We start from the raw sequence: 15,687 nt of genomic DNA, 5'->3' as shown, positions 1-15,687 counted from the left end.
AGTGCATAGATGACATTTTCTCGCTGCCCCTGTTTTGAGACAGGTGCATGATAATGGTCCATTCTAAACTTAACATAACATCAAATTGATCAGAAATACAGTGTAGACATTGTTAATGTTGTAAATGACTATTGTAGCTGGATTTTTTAATGTAATATCTACATAGGTGTACAGAGGCCCATTATCAGCAACCATCACTCCTGTGTTCCAATGGCACGTTGTGTTAGCTAATCCAAGTTTATCATTTTAAAAGGCTAATTGAAAAGGGTTACAATATTATTTAGTAAAGACAAGATTAAATCAAGAATAGTCTGATGGGTGAAAATATTAACCTATCACTTGTGAATGATGCCCAGTTTAAGGCAAATCATAGTCGTACACCTCATGTAGCCTAGCCCATAGGCCTATATGTTTTAATAAGGTTAGTATCACACCTCATGTAGCCTAGCCCATAGTCCTATATGTTTTAATAAGGTTAGTATCACACCTCATGTAGCCTAGCCCATAGTCCTATATGTTTTAATAAGGTTAGTATCACACCTCATGTAGCCTAGCCCATAGGCCTATATGTTTTAATAAGGTTAGTATCACACCTCATGTAGCCTAGCCCATAGGCCTATATGTTTTAATAAGTTAGTATCACACCTCATGTAGCCTAGCCCATAGGCCTATATGTTTTAATAAGGTTAGTATCACACCTCATGTAGCCTAGCCCATAGGCCTATATGTTTTAATAAGGTTAGTATCACACCTCATGTAGCCTAGCCCATAGGCCTATATGTTTTAATAAGTTAGTATCACAACTAAAGTGGCCAAATAACTTCTTAAAAGCACATGAATCCTCTTTACAACAAGTGTTGGTCCTAACTGGCAGCACGTGAGTATCACGTTTGGGGAAGATGATTTCCACCATAAAAAAATGCATAATCGCATTTGTGGTCACTTTTGATAGTGGTGTTTTCCTGCTAATGGTACATTCATGCTTATATGCTACTGCCGTGTGCGCTGTACAATGTGAAGAAATAATCTAATAGTTTATCAACATTTATTTTTTTGTGAAATTTTCCCCAATTTCGTGGTATCCCATTGTTTTAGTAGCTACCATCGCTACAGGAGAGACAAAGGTTGAAAGCCATGTGTCCTCCGATACACAACCCAACCAAGCCACACTGCTTCTTAACACAGTGCGCATCCAACCCGGAAGCCAGCCACACCAATGTGTCGGAGAAAACACCGTGCACCTGGCAACCTTGGTTAGCGCACACTGCGCCCGGCACAGGAGTCGCTGGTGCGCGATGAGACAAAGACATCCCTACCGGCCAACCCCCTCCCTAACCCGGACGACGCTAGGCCAATTGTGCGTCGCACCACGGACCTCCCGGTCACGGCCGCTTACGACAGAGCCTGGGCGCGAACCCAGGGACTCTGATGGCACAGCTGGCGCTGCAGTACAGCGCCCTTAACCACTGCGCCACCCGGGAGGCCCTAGTTTATCAACATTCTAAGCAAAACATTTTCATCTGTTGCGTCAGGCTCATTGGTTAAAACAGCCTTTTTGATTGGTTGTTTGATGCTAGTGGTTTGATTGGTTGTTTGATGCTAGTGGTTTGATTGGTTGTTTGATGCTAGTGGTTTGATTGGTTGTTTGATGCTAGTGGTTTGATTGGTTGTTTGATGCTAGTGGTTTGATTGGTTGTTTGATGCTAGTGGTTTGATTGGTTGTTTGATGCGAGTGGTTTGATTGGTTGTTTGATGCTAGTGGTTTGATTGGTTGTTTGAATATGGGATCTATCGCATCCCACAACTGTCCCGGACTATGTTTGGAATATTTATTATAGACATCTTGTTGGTTGACGATATCTTCAATATGCGCCTCGGAATTGGATAAGGATGCGTGCAGTTGCGTCACCGATGTGTCCGTCTTCACTTGTAGCCTGTGAGAACGTTCCGGTCATATGACTGAGAGCCATGTGAGTGAGAGGTGCTTCGACACGCATGCAGGAGAAGGGAATTATAATTATTATATTCAGCCCAATGGCCAAAGGGCCACAAAAGGCAGCAATTTTTTTAGGGGGATTATGGGAAATTCGAGGCATTATCAAGTGCTCAAAGTTCACTAATATGTACAGAACAAATTGTGAATGAGAGACTGATGAAGTGTGTACAGCCTGCACAAAAAAAAACTAAGCAGAGCTCATGCCTGTAATGCGGCTTTTTTCAAATCATTAGTCTCATCATGCATCCTTACAATGTATTAAAAATCAAAACATATCAGCCCAACGTTTGTAGAACAACTAAAGTTACATGAATAACTTTAAATTAAACATATACTGTAGGAAAACCTATTTTTTGTTAAGCGCTCAACACAGAATAGCTGCATGTGCGCACTCCTTCAAATCATTGAGAAAATATCCTTACTATTTAATTCAGCTTTGTTCAATTGTATTCTTCATACTATAAATTAATATAAAAATAATACCACGGAATTCTATGCAAATCTTGTCCGCTAAATGAACTAGTGTAGCCCACAGCCATATGGCATAGCCAGATCAGGACCCTAACACAAGGACAACTCAGAGTATGTTATTCTATTCTTCTGAAATAGACTACATTTTCTTCATTATAGACCTGTCTAAAATAAATAATGGATTCATTGTGATGGTGTAGACTATATTACATGGATTTATTATACTTTTTTAAACTGTAGATGTTCCAAAGGTCTGCATCAGTGGCTGGTAGGATATGTGTGGAAGCCAGGAGATGCTAAATGTTAATTAACAGTCGATTACCGTGAGAACGGCAGTTATTTGCTTGACAATCACCAGCTGACAAAATGTCATGGCGACCACAGTTCTGAGTGTCAATACCAATACGTTGAAGTCATGACGACCACAGTCCTAGTTCTGAGTGTCAATACCAATACGTTGAAGTCATGACGACCACAGTTCTGAGTGTCAATACCAATACGCTGAAGTCATGACGACCACAGTTCTGAGTGTCAATACCAATACGCTGAAGTCATGACGACCACAGTTCTGAGTGTCAATACCAATACGTTGAAGTCATGACGACCACAGTTCTGAGTGTCAATACCAATACGCTGAAGTCATGATGAGTAGACTTCATTGGTAAACAGACTGCACTGGCCAATGACTGCTGCAGCAGTGACAAAGCAATTACATCAGAGAGATACGGATGAGTTATGAGATAGATGTGTGTGTGTGTGTGTGTGTGTGTGTGTGTGTGTGTGTGTGTGTGTGTGTGTGTGTGTGTGTGTGTGTGTGTGTGTGTGTGTTTCTGTGTGTGTGACAGAGATCAAATGAAAGGAAATAAAATTATGTAATATATTGAACTCCTCAGCAGCATGACAAACTAACTGCCTCCTCTCTCTGCGTCCATCTTTAATGTCTTTCACAGATCCCCATCTATCCTGACAGAACGAGAGAGAGACAGAATGATATATATAGAGAGAGAAAGAGACAACGAGAGAGATATATAGAGAGAGAAAGAGACAACGAGAGAGAGAGAGAGATAGAGAGAGAGAGAGAGAGAGAGAGAGAGTGAGAGAGAGAGAGAGAGACAGAATGAGAGCGAGAGAGAGACAGAGAGAGAGGGAGAGAGAGAGAGAGAGAGAGAGAGAGACAACGAGAGAGAGAGAGAGATACAGAGATACAGAGAGAGAGAGAGAGAGAATGAGACAGAGAGAGAATGAGAGAGAGAATATGAGAGAGAATGAGAGAGAGAGAACGAGAGAGAAAGAAAGAGACAGAGAGAGAGAGAGAGAGAGAGAGAGAAAGAGAGAGAGAGAGAGAGACAGAGAATGAAGAGATAGAAAGAGAGAGAGAGCTCAAACATAGCCCCATCTGAGGATGCCATTAGAAGCAGCCACACACACACACCTTCAATAACAAACTCTGCACGTCGCTATATCCTGGTCATCATGGAGATGGTTGCCTCTGGCGACACCGAGCGATACTTTCTCAGGGACCAGAGGAGAGGAACACACTGTGTGTGTGTGTGTGTGTGTGTGTGCGTGCGTGCGTGTGTGCGTGCGTGTGTGTGTGTGAGGAATAAGAATGGGTTTGAATAGCTCTCTAGTAGAGCAGGGACAAGGCTCCTGCTCTACCATGTTAACATTCCAAGGTATGTCTCTGGAAGTGAAGCTAGTTAATTAATAACCCCAAACATGATCTGAGATAAACACAGCTTTAACCTTAACCTTTAACCTTTAACCTTTGACATCTGAAAGGACGATTCATTACGAATGTATTTGCAAACAAGACAGGAAAAATAAATACCTGAATATTTAATTCTGTCTGTTTCATATTCATTCATTAATGTTTTTTATTATTTTAATTTGACCCCTTTTTCATGGTATCCAATTGTTTAGTAGCTACTATCTTGTCTCATCGCTACACCTCCTGTACGGGCTCGGGAGAGACGAAGGTTGAAAGTCATGCGTCCTCCGAAACACAACACAACACAACTGCTTCTTAACATGGCGCGCATCCAACCCGGAAACCAGCCGCACCAATGTGTCAGAGGAAACACCGTGCACCTGGCTACCTGGTTAGCATGCAATGCGCCTGGCCCGCCACAGGAGTCGCTGGTGCGCGATGAGACAAGGATATCCCTACCGGCCAACCCCTCCCTAACCCGGACAACGCTAATTGTGCGTCGCCCCATGGACTTCGCGGCCGCGGCCGGCTCCTGACAGAGCGCGAACCTAGAATCTCTGGTGGCACAGCAAGCAAAGTGTTAAAGTGCCCTAGACCACTGCGCCACCCGGGAGGCCCTTATTCATCAATGTTTTAATCATTACTCTCTGGTAGGCAGGAATGTCCATGGTTTTGGTCTGAGAGAAGCAAAAGAAAACCTGGTTCTCCACCCCTTCTCCCACACAAAACCTGGTTCTCCACCCCTTCTCCCACACAAACCTGGTTCTCCACCCCTTCTCCCACACAAACCTGGTTCTCCACCCCTTCTCCCACACAAAACCTGGTTCTCCACCCCTTCTCCCACACAAAACCTGGTTCTCCACCCCTTCTCCCACACAAACCTGGTTCTCCACCCCTTCTCCCGGGTGGCGCAGTGGTCTCTTCACAAAACTGCTGGTGGAACTTTCTAGATGACCCAACGAGCAGAAGTGATAACGTCAAATGAGACGCAAAGTGTACCCTCGCACACTTTATTGCATGGATTTAATAAGGGTGGAAACTCACTCCAGGCAATGCTTACATCAATCATATGCTTTTAAATCCCTAAAGTGGAGTGTACACTTCACTTCTGGAATTTTATGCATAATCTTCAATTTATGCATAATTATGCCTGTTTACTATTCCTTCATTTATTTATCATTGTTACCCCGCAGACAGGAAGTCCCCTGGGCTTGATCCAAAATGGCGTCTCACCTTCAGCTTGTGCTCATGCTCCTTGTTGACGCGGGTCAGCAGCTGGGCCTTGCGTCGGTTCAGGGCATCGATGAGGGCGTCACACTGCGCCACCAGACAGGCTTCGAACTCCACACCGTTCTCCTGCAGGAAAGACAGACAGTCAGACAGACAGACAGACAGTCAGACAGACAGACAGACAGACAGACAGACAGACAGATAGTCAGACAGACAGTCAGACACACAGACAGAAGGACAGGCAGTCACACAGACAGACAGACAGACAGACAGACAGACAGACAGACAGACAGACAGACAGACAGACAGACAGACAGACAGACAGTCAGACAGATAGTCAGACAGACAGACAGACAGAGTCAGACACACAGACAGACACACAGACAGACAGACAGACAGACAGACAGACACACAGACAGACAGACAGACACACAGACAGACAGTCAGACACACACACAGACAGACAGACAGACAGACAGACAGACAGACAGACAGACACAGACAGACAGACAGACAGACAGACAGACAGACAGACAGACAGGCAGGCAGGCAGGCAGACAGCCTGGCTGTGTAGATAGACTTTGAAGAACACAAAGACAGGAATGACAGACAGGAAGGTAGTATGTTTCATTCCTACGGTTAAAAAAAACAAACAGACAAAATGACAGAAACATAGACAATGTGAGGCCGTATTTATCAAGCGTCTCAGAGTAGGAGAGCTGATCTAGGGTCAGTTTTGCCTTCTAGATCAGAATGAATGAGGTTATATGGACAGATCCTAGATCAGAATGAATGAGGTTATATGGACAGATTCTAGATCAGAATGAATGAGGGTATATGAACAGATCCTAGATCAGAATGAATTAGGTTATATGAACAGATCCTAGATCAGAATGAATGAGGTTATATGAACAGATCCTAGATCAGAATGAATGAGGTTATATGGACAGATTCTAGATCAGAATGAATGAGGGTATATGAACAGATCCTAGATCAGAATGAATGAGGGTATATGAACAGATCCTAGATCAGAATGTATAAGGACAGATCCCAGATCAGAATGAATGAGGGTATATGAACAGATCCTAGATCATAATGAATGAGGGTATATGAACAGATCCTAGATCAGAATGTATAAGGACAGATCCCAGATCAGAATGAATGAGGGTATATGAACAGATCCTAGATCAGAATGAATGAGGGTATATGGACAGATTCTAGATCATAATGAATGAGGTTATATGGACAGATTCTAGATCAGAATGAATGAGGGTATATGGACAGATCCTAGATCATAATGAATGAGGGTATATGAACAGATCCTAGATCATAATGTATAAGGACAGATCCCAGATCAGCACTCATATTCTGAGATACTTGATTCGTACAGCCCCAGATCATCGGAACACATGTAACCCTAAAATGAAGCAGACCAGATGCTGCCTGTCGGGGACAAGATGGCAGACTACTGGGAAAGGAACTGTCATGGGGAGACTATTTGCATTTTGGGGTGGGGGGGGGAGACTATCTGAAGTCTCTTCAGTTATTTACATTTTACTATCTGAAGACTGTTTGTAGTTTTAAACAAGTTCATTACGGTGAACAGACTGAAGAAAGTTGTGTAGTGAAAGAAGACTGGAGATTCCGTTGATATCTACTTCTCAGGGTAAATGTTGTTGTTGTATAATTTGGTTCCATCAAGGTAAGGTAGAACCACCAGGTATTGTTTGGAGTTCTCCTGTATCCCAACCCAACTCTACTCCTCCATTCCACTCCTCCTCTCCTCCTCCTCCTCCTTCTCACCTTCAGTGTTCCCCACCCTGATGTCACTAGTAAGGGTCTCCCTGGACCATCAGCGGGCTGTGTGACAAGAAGAGGGGTCAGCTTGGACATCTGATCTAATCCAGAGAAATTGAATGCTTTGCTCCAAAAGGAGACACTCAAAATGGCCGCCAGAGTGTCCACCCATTATGGCATCATCGACCCGAATAGGGATACCCTTCCAACTCATTGTAATTCTATGATCTACCCCCTCATCCCACGCTCTGTCTTTGGCATCTAGTGTTACCATAGCTACTGTTGTTGGGTATCGTGGTAACACTTCAGGCAAAGTTCACAGTTGTCAATGCTTAACGTTCTGTACATGTTAGTGAACTAAAGGCGTCCGCATGCTTCAGTCAGGCTGGCGCCGAGCCGAAGCCGAAGTCCACATGTTTCAGTCAGGCTGGCGCCGAGCCGAAGCCGAAGTCCGCATGCTTCAGTCAGGCTGGCGCCGAGCCGAAGCCGAAGTCCGCATTCTTCAGTCAGGCTGGCGCCGAGCCGAAGCCCGCATGCCTCAGTCAGGCTGGCGCCGAGCCGAAGCCGAAGCCCGCATGCTTCAGTCAGGCTGGCGCCGAGCCGAAGCCGAGTGTGCTCGCATGCTCCCTTGAAAGACCTTCGCTTGAAAAACACGGGGGGAAAAACGGCAATAGTACTGTTTGTCCATTTTGAGACGCCGTAGCCAGTATACACTTCTTCAAAATAGTCTTAATTCATCTAAGACAACTCAAGAAATCTGTCATTAATTTGGATGTTTTTGTAGAAGAGATTTTAGTCACGCAATTTGACATCTAACTAAGATGTTTGTTGCAGTATTTCTCAATGAAAAAAATGTGCAGTAATCTCTCGTTGAATGACAACCAAGACTTTATTGAAGAATCCCTACTGTTGACCAATCGCCGACGAAGGCCAGTAGACTTCAGGCCACCGACTTCGGCTTGCCTCCAGATTTTTCTTTTTTTACCCTTACTGATGTCCAAATCGAACCAAAAATGTTTTGTCATGATATATACACAACGTCTTCCCCAAGTGTTTTGTCTGGGAAGCATGCGGACGCCTGAAGGAGTTCCTAAAGAATGACAGGGGATTGGGGCTATGACTGGGTGAGAGTGTAGGAGGGGCTTGTGACAGCGGGAGGAGGGACTGTGACTACGTCCCAATTGGCACCCTATTCCCTATGTAGGTCAGGAGCAGCAGTGAGTGTGTAACTGTACCTGGATGTGCTGCACCATGTTCCTCAGCTGAACCAGGAACTCCTTGGCCTCGGTAGCTCTGTCAGACAGGATGTTGAGGGCCTGGGACAGCTGGCCCTGAGGAGGACAAGAGAGAAACATGGTCAGCATTAGACACGTCCATGTGAATCAATTAATGAATCAATCAATTGGACTAAGGTGGTTGGGAGGAGGGGGAGCGGGGGTTGAAGGTGAGCGGGTCAGAGGTGGTTGGGGGTAGGGGGTCGGAGGTCAGCAGAGGGGGATTGGAGGTGGTGGTTGGGGGTAGGGGGTCGGCGGAGTTGGAGGTGGTGGTTGGGGGTAGGGGGTCGGAGGTCGGCGGAGGGGTCGGAGGTGGTTGGGTTGAGGGGATCGGATCGGAGGTGGGTGGGGGGTGGCCAAAGGTGGGTGAGTGTGGTCGGAGGTTGGTGGTGGGAGGTGGTTGGGGGAGGGGGTCGGAGATGGTTGTGGGGTAGAGTGAGGGCGTGGTCTGACACACACACACACACGCACCTCCTAACAGTAACCCTGAGTGCTGTGTGCCGTTGAGTGAACTGACTAGAGATCAGCCAAGTGGGGACAGAGCTTTTTATCTTTCAGGAGGACTGAGGCGGAAGAGAGGGTGAGAGGGAGACTCTGCTTCATCTGGCCAGAACACTACCCTCAGTTCCAGAACACTACCCTCAGTTCCAGAACACAACCCTCAGTTCCAGAACACAACCCTCAGTTCCAGAACACTACCCTCAGTTCCAGAACACAACCCTCAGTTCCAGAACACAACCCTCAGTTCCAGAACACAACCCCCAGTTCCAGAACACTACCCTCAGTTCCAGAACAGAACCCTCAGTTCCAGAACAGAACCCTCAGTTCCAGAACAAAACCCTCAGTTTCAGGACACAGCCCTCAGTTCCAGAACACAACCCTCAGTTCCAGAACACAACCCTCAGTTCCAGAACACAACCCTCAGTTCCAGAACACAACCCTCAGTTTCAGGACACAGCCCTCAGTTCCAGAACACAGCCCTCAGTTCCAGAACACAACCCTCAGTTCCAGAACACAACCCCCAGTTCCAGAACACTACCCTCAGTTTCAGAACACAGCCCTCAGTTCCAGAACAGAACCCTCAGTTCCAGAACACAACCCTCAGTTTCAGGACACAACTCTCAGTTCCAGAACACAACCCTCAGTTCCAGAACAGAAACCCTCATTTCCAGGACACAACCCTCAGTTCCAGAACACAACCGTCAGTTCCAGAACACAACCCTCAGTTCCAGAACACAACGCTCAGTTCCAGAACACAACCGTCAGTTCCAGAACACAACCCTCAGTTCCAGAACACAACCGTCAGTTCCAGAACACAATATGTGTGCCATTCAGAGGGTGAATGGGCAAGACAAAAGATTTAAGTGTCTTTGAACGGGGGTATTGTACTAGGTGCCAGAGCGCATCTGTTTAAGTGTGTCAAGAACTACAACGCTGCTGGTTTTTTCACGCTCTACAGTTTTCCGTGTGTATCAAGAATGATCCACCACCCAAAGGACATCCAGCCAACTTGACACAACTGTGGGAAGCATTAGAGTCAACAACAGGGATGCTGTGTACCAATTTCTCCACCCACAATGCACTCTTTAAATAGCCTACATTCGTTTCAGTGAAGGGCTGATAAGTTAAAACCTAGACTTGAATTGAGAAGAAAGATGTTTTGGGGAAACACTTGTGACCTCTCGTTGGGGTTAAAGCCACGGACGAAGAGGAGCAGGCAAACATACATGTTTTTTTAAACTCTTTTTTGACTCTTTTTTTTAAAACTCTTTTTTTGACTCTGACTGGTTGGCCTAACTTCTTTTTTTTAAGCACCAAGCTCAGATTCCTAATGATGTCTCAGATTTAATGACTTTGCCGAACAGGGACAGTTTCGCTACAAACAAGACACACTGATTTGGCATTGGAGAAATATGACAAGATGAACCCATACTCCGATCTCTCTGTCCATTCTTAGCTTGTAAGATTCTGCTACGGTCTCCAGTCATGTAAAACATTATACAGAATTGAATGAAATGTTTATAGAAGGAATTTGTTTTTTTCTCAGACCCCGCACATACAATGATAAGATTCATGCAATGCTTTTACTCTAACGGAGATGTTTCCACCCCTATTCTTGTCCACGGTGGTCTGTGAACCCACAACCTTCTGGCTCGCAGCCCTGTGCATTATAAAAATTCCTGCGTTGCCATGTAATGCTTACAGGACAAGGAACCGTTTCTAAAACTGCATATCTAAGTCTCTAGTAAATGGTAGGCATGTTCGCTGCTATATACTTTGTTGTCATTTTGATTTTGGGTGTAGAGAAGTTTTGTTTTTTAAGTGTTCAGGGAGGGTTTAGTTCAAATGTCTTTTTATGAAGGAAGGGCCCATTTTAATTTCAGAGGTCCAATCGTCTCCAGGTAAACCTTATTAACTTACGCTCTTTTAGTCATCTCACTCAAACCTTTGTAATTTGTTTGTCTTATGTTTCACCTACCCAACAAGAGTATTTTCAGATTTAATTTAACAACAAATAAGGTGAAAAGTACAGTACATGTTAAAGGCCCATAAAAATCAACAGTGTAATAATGTTTGGATTTTGTCTTGAGTCTGCTTCACCTTTGGTCTAATCATTTTCACATGAATCGTTCCTTTCCATTTTCTACCATGGTTATGTATTTTCATGTTTCTTCTGTAAGAACCATTTCATATATAGTCCATACATTTATTTAGTCCATACAGGCCAATTCCCAAGAGAGTAAAGGGTTAACCACCTGCCTAGGATTAGCAGGCCAAATTGGTGTGAGGGCCGTCAATTATCAATTAAACAATGTCTGTCAAAAGAAAAACAACACATGAAAACATACAATATACAATTAAATAGACTGTTTTTGGCTGAAATGGTATGAAAGATATCAGCTATGGCTTGAATATGAACAATGAAATATGAGCAGGCTAAATAACAAACAAACACCGTGGAGGCGCACTGGAGACCTGGTGCGTGGAGCCGGCACAGATGGTACCGGACAGATGACATGCTCCTCAGGACGATATACGGGAGCCGGCACAGATGGTACCAGACAGATGACATGCTCCTCAGGACGATATACGGGAGCCGGCACAGATGGTACCGGACAGATGACATGCTCCTCAGGACGATATACGGGAGCCGGCACAGATGGTACCGGACAGATGACATGCTCCTCAGGACGATATACGGGAGCCGGCACAGATGGTACCAGACAGATGACGTGCTCCTCAGGACGATATATGGGAGCCGGCACAGATGGCACCGGACAGATGACATGCTCCTCAGGACGATATACGGGAGCCGGCACAGATGGTACTGGACAGATGACATGCTCCTCAGGACGATATACGGGAGCTGACACGGACGGCCAACACGCTTCTTAGGGCGACTGTCTTGCCTCTCGCTGTCCCTCCTTCGCTGCTTCCGCCTGCTTCCGCCTGCTTCCACCTGCTTCCATGGCAGGCTTTTGTCTCCTGCCATTATTTCATCCCAAGTCCAGGATGTCCTCCACTCCTGGCTTTCCTCTCAGGCCCAGGATCCCTGCTCCTCCTGGGCACACTGCTTGGTCCGTGGGTGGTGGGATCTTCTGTCACGCTCGTTGGAATAAATGGACCAAGGAGCAGCGTACGTAGAGTTCCACATGTTTAATTGAAATAAAACTCACAAAAACAGCAAAGAGCAAAACGAAAGGTGAAGTCATGGAGTACACACAAACAAGACCCCACAAAAACACAGTGGGGGAAATGGCTACCTAAATATGATCCCCAATCAGAGACGACGATAGACAGCTGTCTCTGATTGGGAACCATACCAGGCCAACATAGAAATACAAAAACTAGAGTACCCACCCTAGTCACACCCCGACCAAACCAACATAGAGAATAAAAGGCTCTCTATGGTCAGGGCGTGACACTCACATAAATAAACATATGGGAAAACGTATTTGTGTGTGCACTCCAAGTACAGTATTATGTATAACTTCCTCTGTGGCAACTTGGGAATTACATTTCAATGAATGACCCCATATTAGCCAGTGTTTTGGGCATGGGATGGAGTCTGACCAGGGAATTTGAATGTCTTGGAACATACAGAAAATACACTGGGAAAAAGCAGAAAAAAGACTGGCTAAACACTGGGAAAACAGAGAGAAAACACTGGGGAAAACAGAGAGAAAACACTGGGGAAAACAGAGAGAAAACACTGGGGAAAACAGAGAGAAAACACTGGGGAAACACTGGGAAAACAGAGAGAAAACACTGGGGAAAACAGAGAGAAAACACTGGGGAAACACAGAGAAAACACTTTCAGAGAAAAACACTCCAGAGAAAACACTCACTTGTATGTTTAAACACTGGGGAAACACAGAGAAAACACTGGGGAAACACAGAGAAAACACTGGGGAAACACAGAGAAAACACTGGGAAAACACTGGGGAAACAGAGAGAAAACACTGGGAAAACAGAGAGAAAACACTGGGGAAACACAGAGAAAACACTGGGGAAATTTCAGAGAAAAAAAACAGAGAGAAAACTGGGGAAAACAGGCTCTGTTGAGAAAACACAGAAAACACAGAGAAAACACTGGGAAACACAGAGAAAACACTGGGGAAAACAGACTTTTCCAGAGAGAAACACTGGGGAAAACACACTTTCAGAGAGAAAACATTCCCTGAGAAAACACTGGGAAAACAGAGAGAAAACACTGGGGAAAACAGAGAGAAAACACTGGGAAAACAGAGAGAAAACACTGGGGAAAACAGAGAGAAAACACTGGGGAAAACAGAGAGAAAACACTGGGAAAACAGAGAGAAAACACTGGGGAAAACAGAGAGAAAACACTGGGGAAACAGAGAGAAAACTGTCTCACTGCGGAAAACAGAGAGAAAACTCCAAAACAGAGAGACACTGGGGAAAACAGAGAGAAAACACTGGGAAAACAGAGAGAAAACAGCACTGGGGAAACACAGAGAAAAACACTGGCTAAACACTGGGAAAACAGAGAGAAAACACTGGGGAAAACAGAGAGAAAACACTGGGGAAACACTGGGAAAACACTGGGAAAACAGAGAGAAAACACTGGGAAAACAGAGAGAAAACACTGGGGAAACACAGAGAAAACACTGGGAAAACAGAGAGAAAACACTGGGAAAACACTGGGAAAACAGAGAGAAAACACTGGGAAACACTATGGACCCTGGGAAAACACTGGGAAAACACTGGACCCTGAAAGAACACTATGGACTGGGAAAACAGGACCCTGAGAAAACACTGGACCCTGAAAACACTGGGAAAAACACTGGAACCCCCCCAGACAGAACACTATGGACCCTGGTCCCCCCCAGACAGAACACTATGGACCCTGCCCCCCCCAGACAGAACACTATGGACCCTGCCCCCCCCCAGACAGACAGAACACTATGGACCCTGGTCCCCCCCCCCAGACAGAACACTATGGACCCTGGCCCCACCCCCAGACAGAACACTCCCCCCCACCCCAGACAGAACACTATGGACCCTGGCCCCCCCCAGACAGAACACTATGGACCCTGGTCCCCCCAGACAGAACACTATGGACCCTGGTCCCCCAGACAGATCACTATGGACCCTGGACCCCCCACCCCAGACAGAACACTATGGACCCTGGTCCCCCCACCCCCAGACAGAACACTATGGACCCTGGTCCCCCCTGACAGAACACTATGGACCCTGGTCCCCCCCCAGACAGAACACTATGGACCCTGGTCCCCCCAGACTGAACACTATGGACCCTGGCCCCACCCCAGACAGAACACTATGGACCCTGGCCCCACCCCAGACAGAACACTATGGACCCTGGCCCCACCCCAGACAGAACACTATGGACCCTGCCCCCAGACAGAACACTATGGACCCTGGCCCCACCCCCAGACAGAACACTATGGACCCTGGCCCCACCCCCAGACAGAACACTATGGACCCTGGCCCCACCCCCAGACAGAACACTATGGACCCTGGCCCTGGTCCCCCCCCAGACCCCCCCTGGCCCCACCCCCAGACAGAACACTATGGACCCTGGTCCTCCTCCCAGACAGACAGACACTATGGACCCTGGCCCCACCCCAGACAGAACACTATGGACCCTGGCCCCACCCCCAGACAGAACACTATGGACCCTGGTCCCCCCCCACCCCCAGACAGAACACTATGGACCCTGGTCCCCCCCCCCAGACAGAACACTATGGACCCTGGTCCCCCCCCCAGACAGAACACTATGGACCCTGGTCCCCCCCCAGACAGAACACTATGGACCCTGGCCCCCCCCAGACTGAACACTATGGACCCTGGCCCCACCCCAGACAGAACACTATGGACCCTGCCCCCAGACAGAACACTATGGACCCTGGCCCCACCCCCAGACAGAACACTATGGACCCTGGCCCCACCCCCAGACAGAACACTATGGACCCTGGCCCCACCCCCAGACAGAACACTATGGACCCTGGCCCCACCCCCAGACAGAACACTATGGACCCTGGCCCCACCCCCAGACAGAACACTATGGACCCTGGTCCTCCACCCCCAGACAGAACACTATGGACCCTGGCCCCACCCCCAGACAGAACACTATGGACCCTGGCCCCACCCCCAGACAGGACCCTGGCCCCACACTATGGACCCTGGTCCTCCTCCCAGACAGAACACTATGGACCCTGGCCCCACCCCCAGACAGAACACTATGGACCCTGGCCCCACCCCCAGACAGAACACTATGGACCCTGGTCAGATGTAGTGCAGCTGTAGTTTCTATCAGGTGTTTTTCAGAGAGAGCAGCTCCTCACAAAGCAAATCACCAGGCAACCAACACCACTTACTGAACCTGTCAATCATTATACACTGCCCCTATACACTCTCAGCTCCTATAGCTTTCTCTCATTCAGACTATCAGTCAGGACACACACACACACAGGCACACACTCACTCACACACACACACACACACTCGCATACATGCATAGAAATACACACACATTCACACACGCACTCACACGCACTCACACACACACACACACACACACACACACACACACACACACACACACACACACACACACACACACACACACACACACACACACTGCCATTTCAACCATCCTTTATGAGCTTCTCATTTTCTGTTTCAGTCCCAGACTTGTCTCATTGTCCTCTCTGAATCAATGA

At 46.8% G+C, this 15,687-nt stretch overlaps 1 protein-coding gene across 1 annotated transcript in view; it reads right to left on the bottom strand.

Moving 5' to 3' along the window:
• LOC115138855 (E3 ubiquitin-protein ligase TRIM9-like) overlaps positions 1-15,687 on the bottom strand; it is an 84,998-nt gene that overhangs the window by 26,071 nt on the left and 43,240 nt on the right. The window contains exons 2-4 of the mRNA XM_065025086.1: positions 8,441-8,536; positions 7,212-7,268; positions 5,412-5,534 (exon numbers count right to left, since the gene is read on the bottom strand). Coding sequence (XP_064881158.1) covers positions 5,412-5,534; positions 7,212-7,268; positions 8,441-8,536 — 276 coding nt within the window. The remainder of the gene's footprint in view (positions 1-5,411; positions 5,535-7,211; positions 7,269-8,440; positions 8,537-15,687) is intronic.

Source organism: Oncorhynchus nerka, linkage group LG12 (assembly GCF_034236695.1).
Source record: "Oncorhynchus nerka isolate Pitt River linkage group LG12, Oner_Uvic_2.0, whole genome shotgun sequence".
Taxonomy (NCBI): Eukaryota; Metazoa; Chordata; class Actinopteri; order Salmoniformes; family Salmonidae; genus Oncorhynchus; species Oncorhynchus nerka.
Note: the sequence above shows the minus strand (reverse complement) of the source record. Positions and strands in the feature narration are given on the sequence as shown.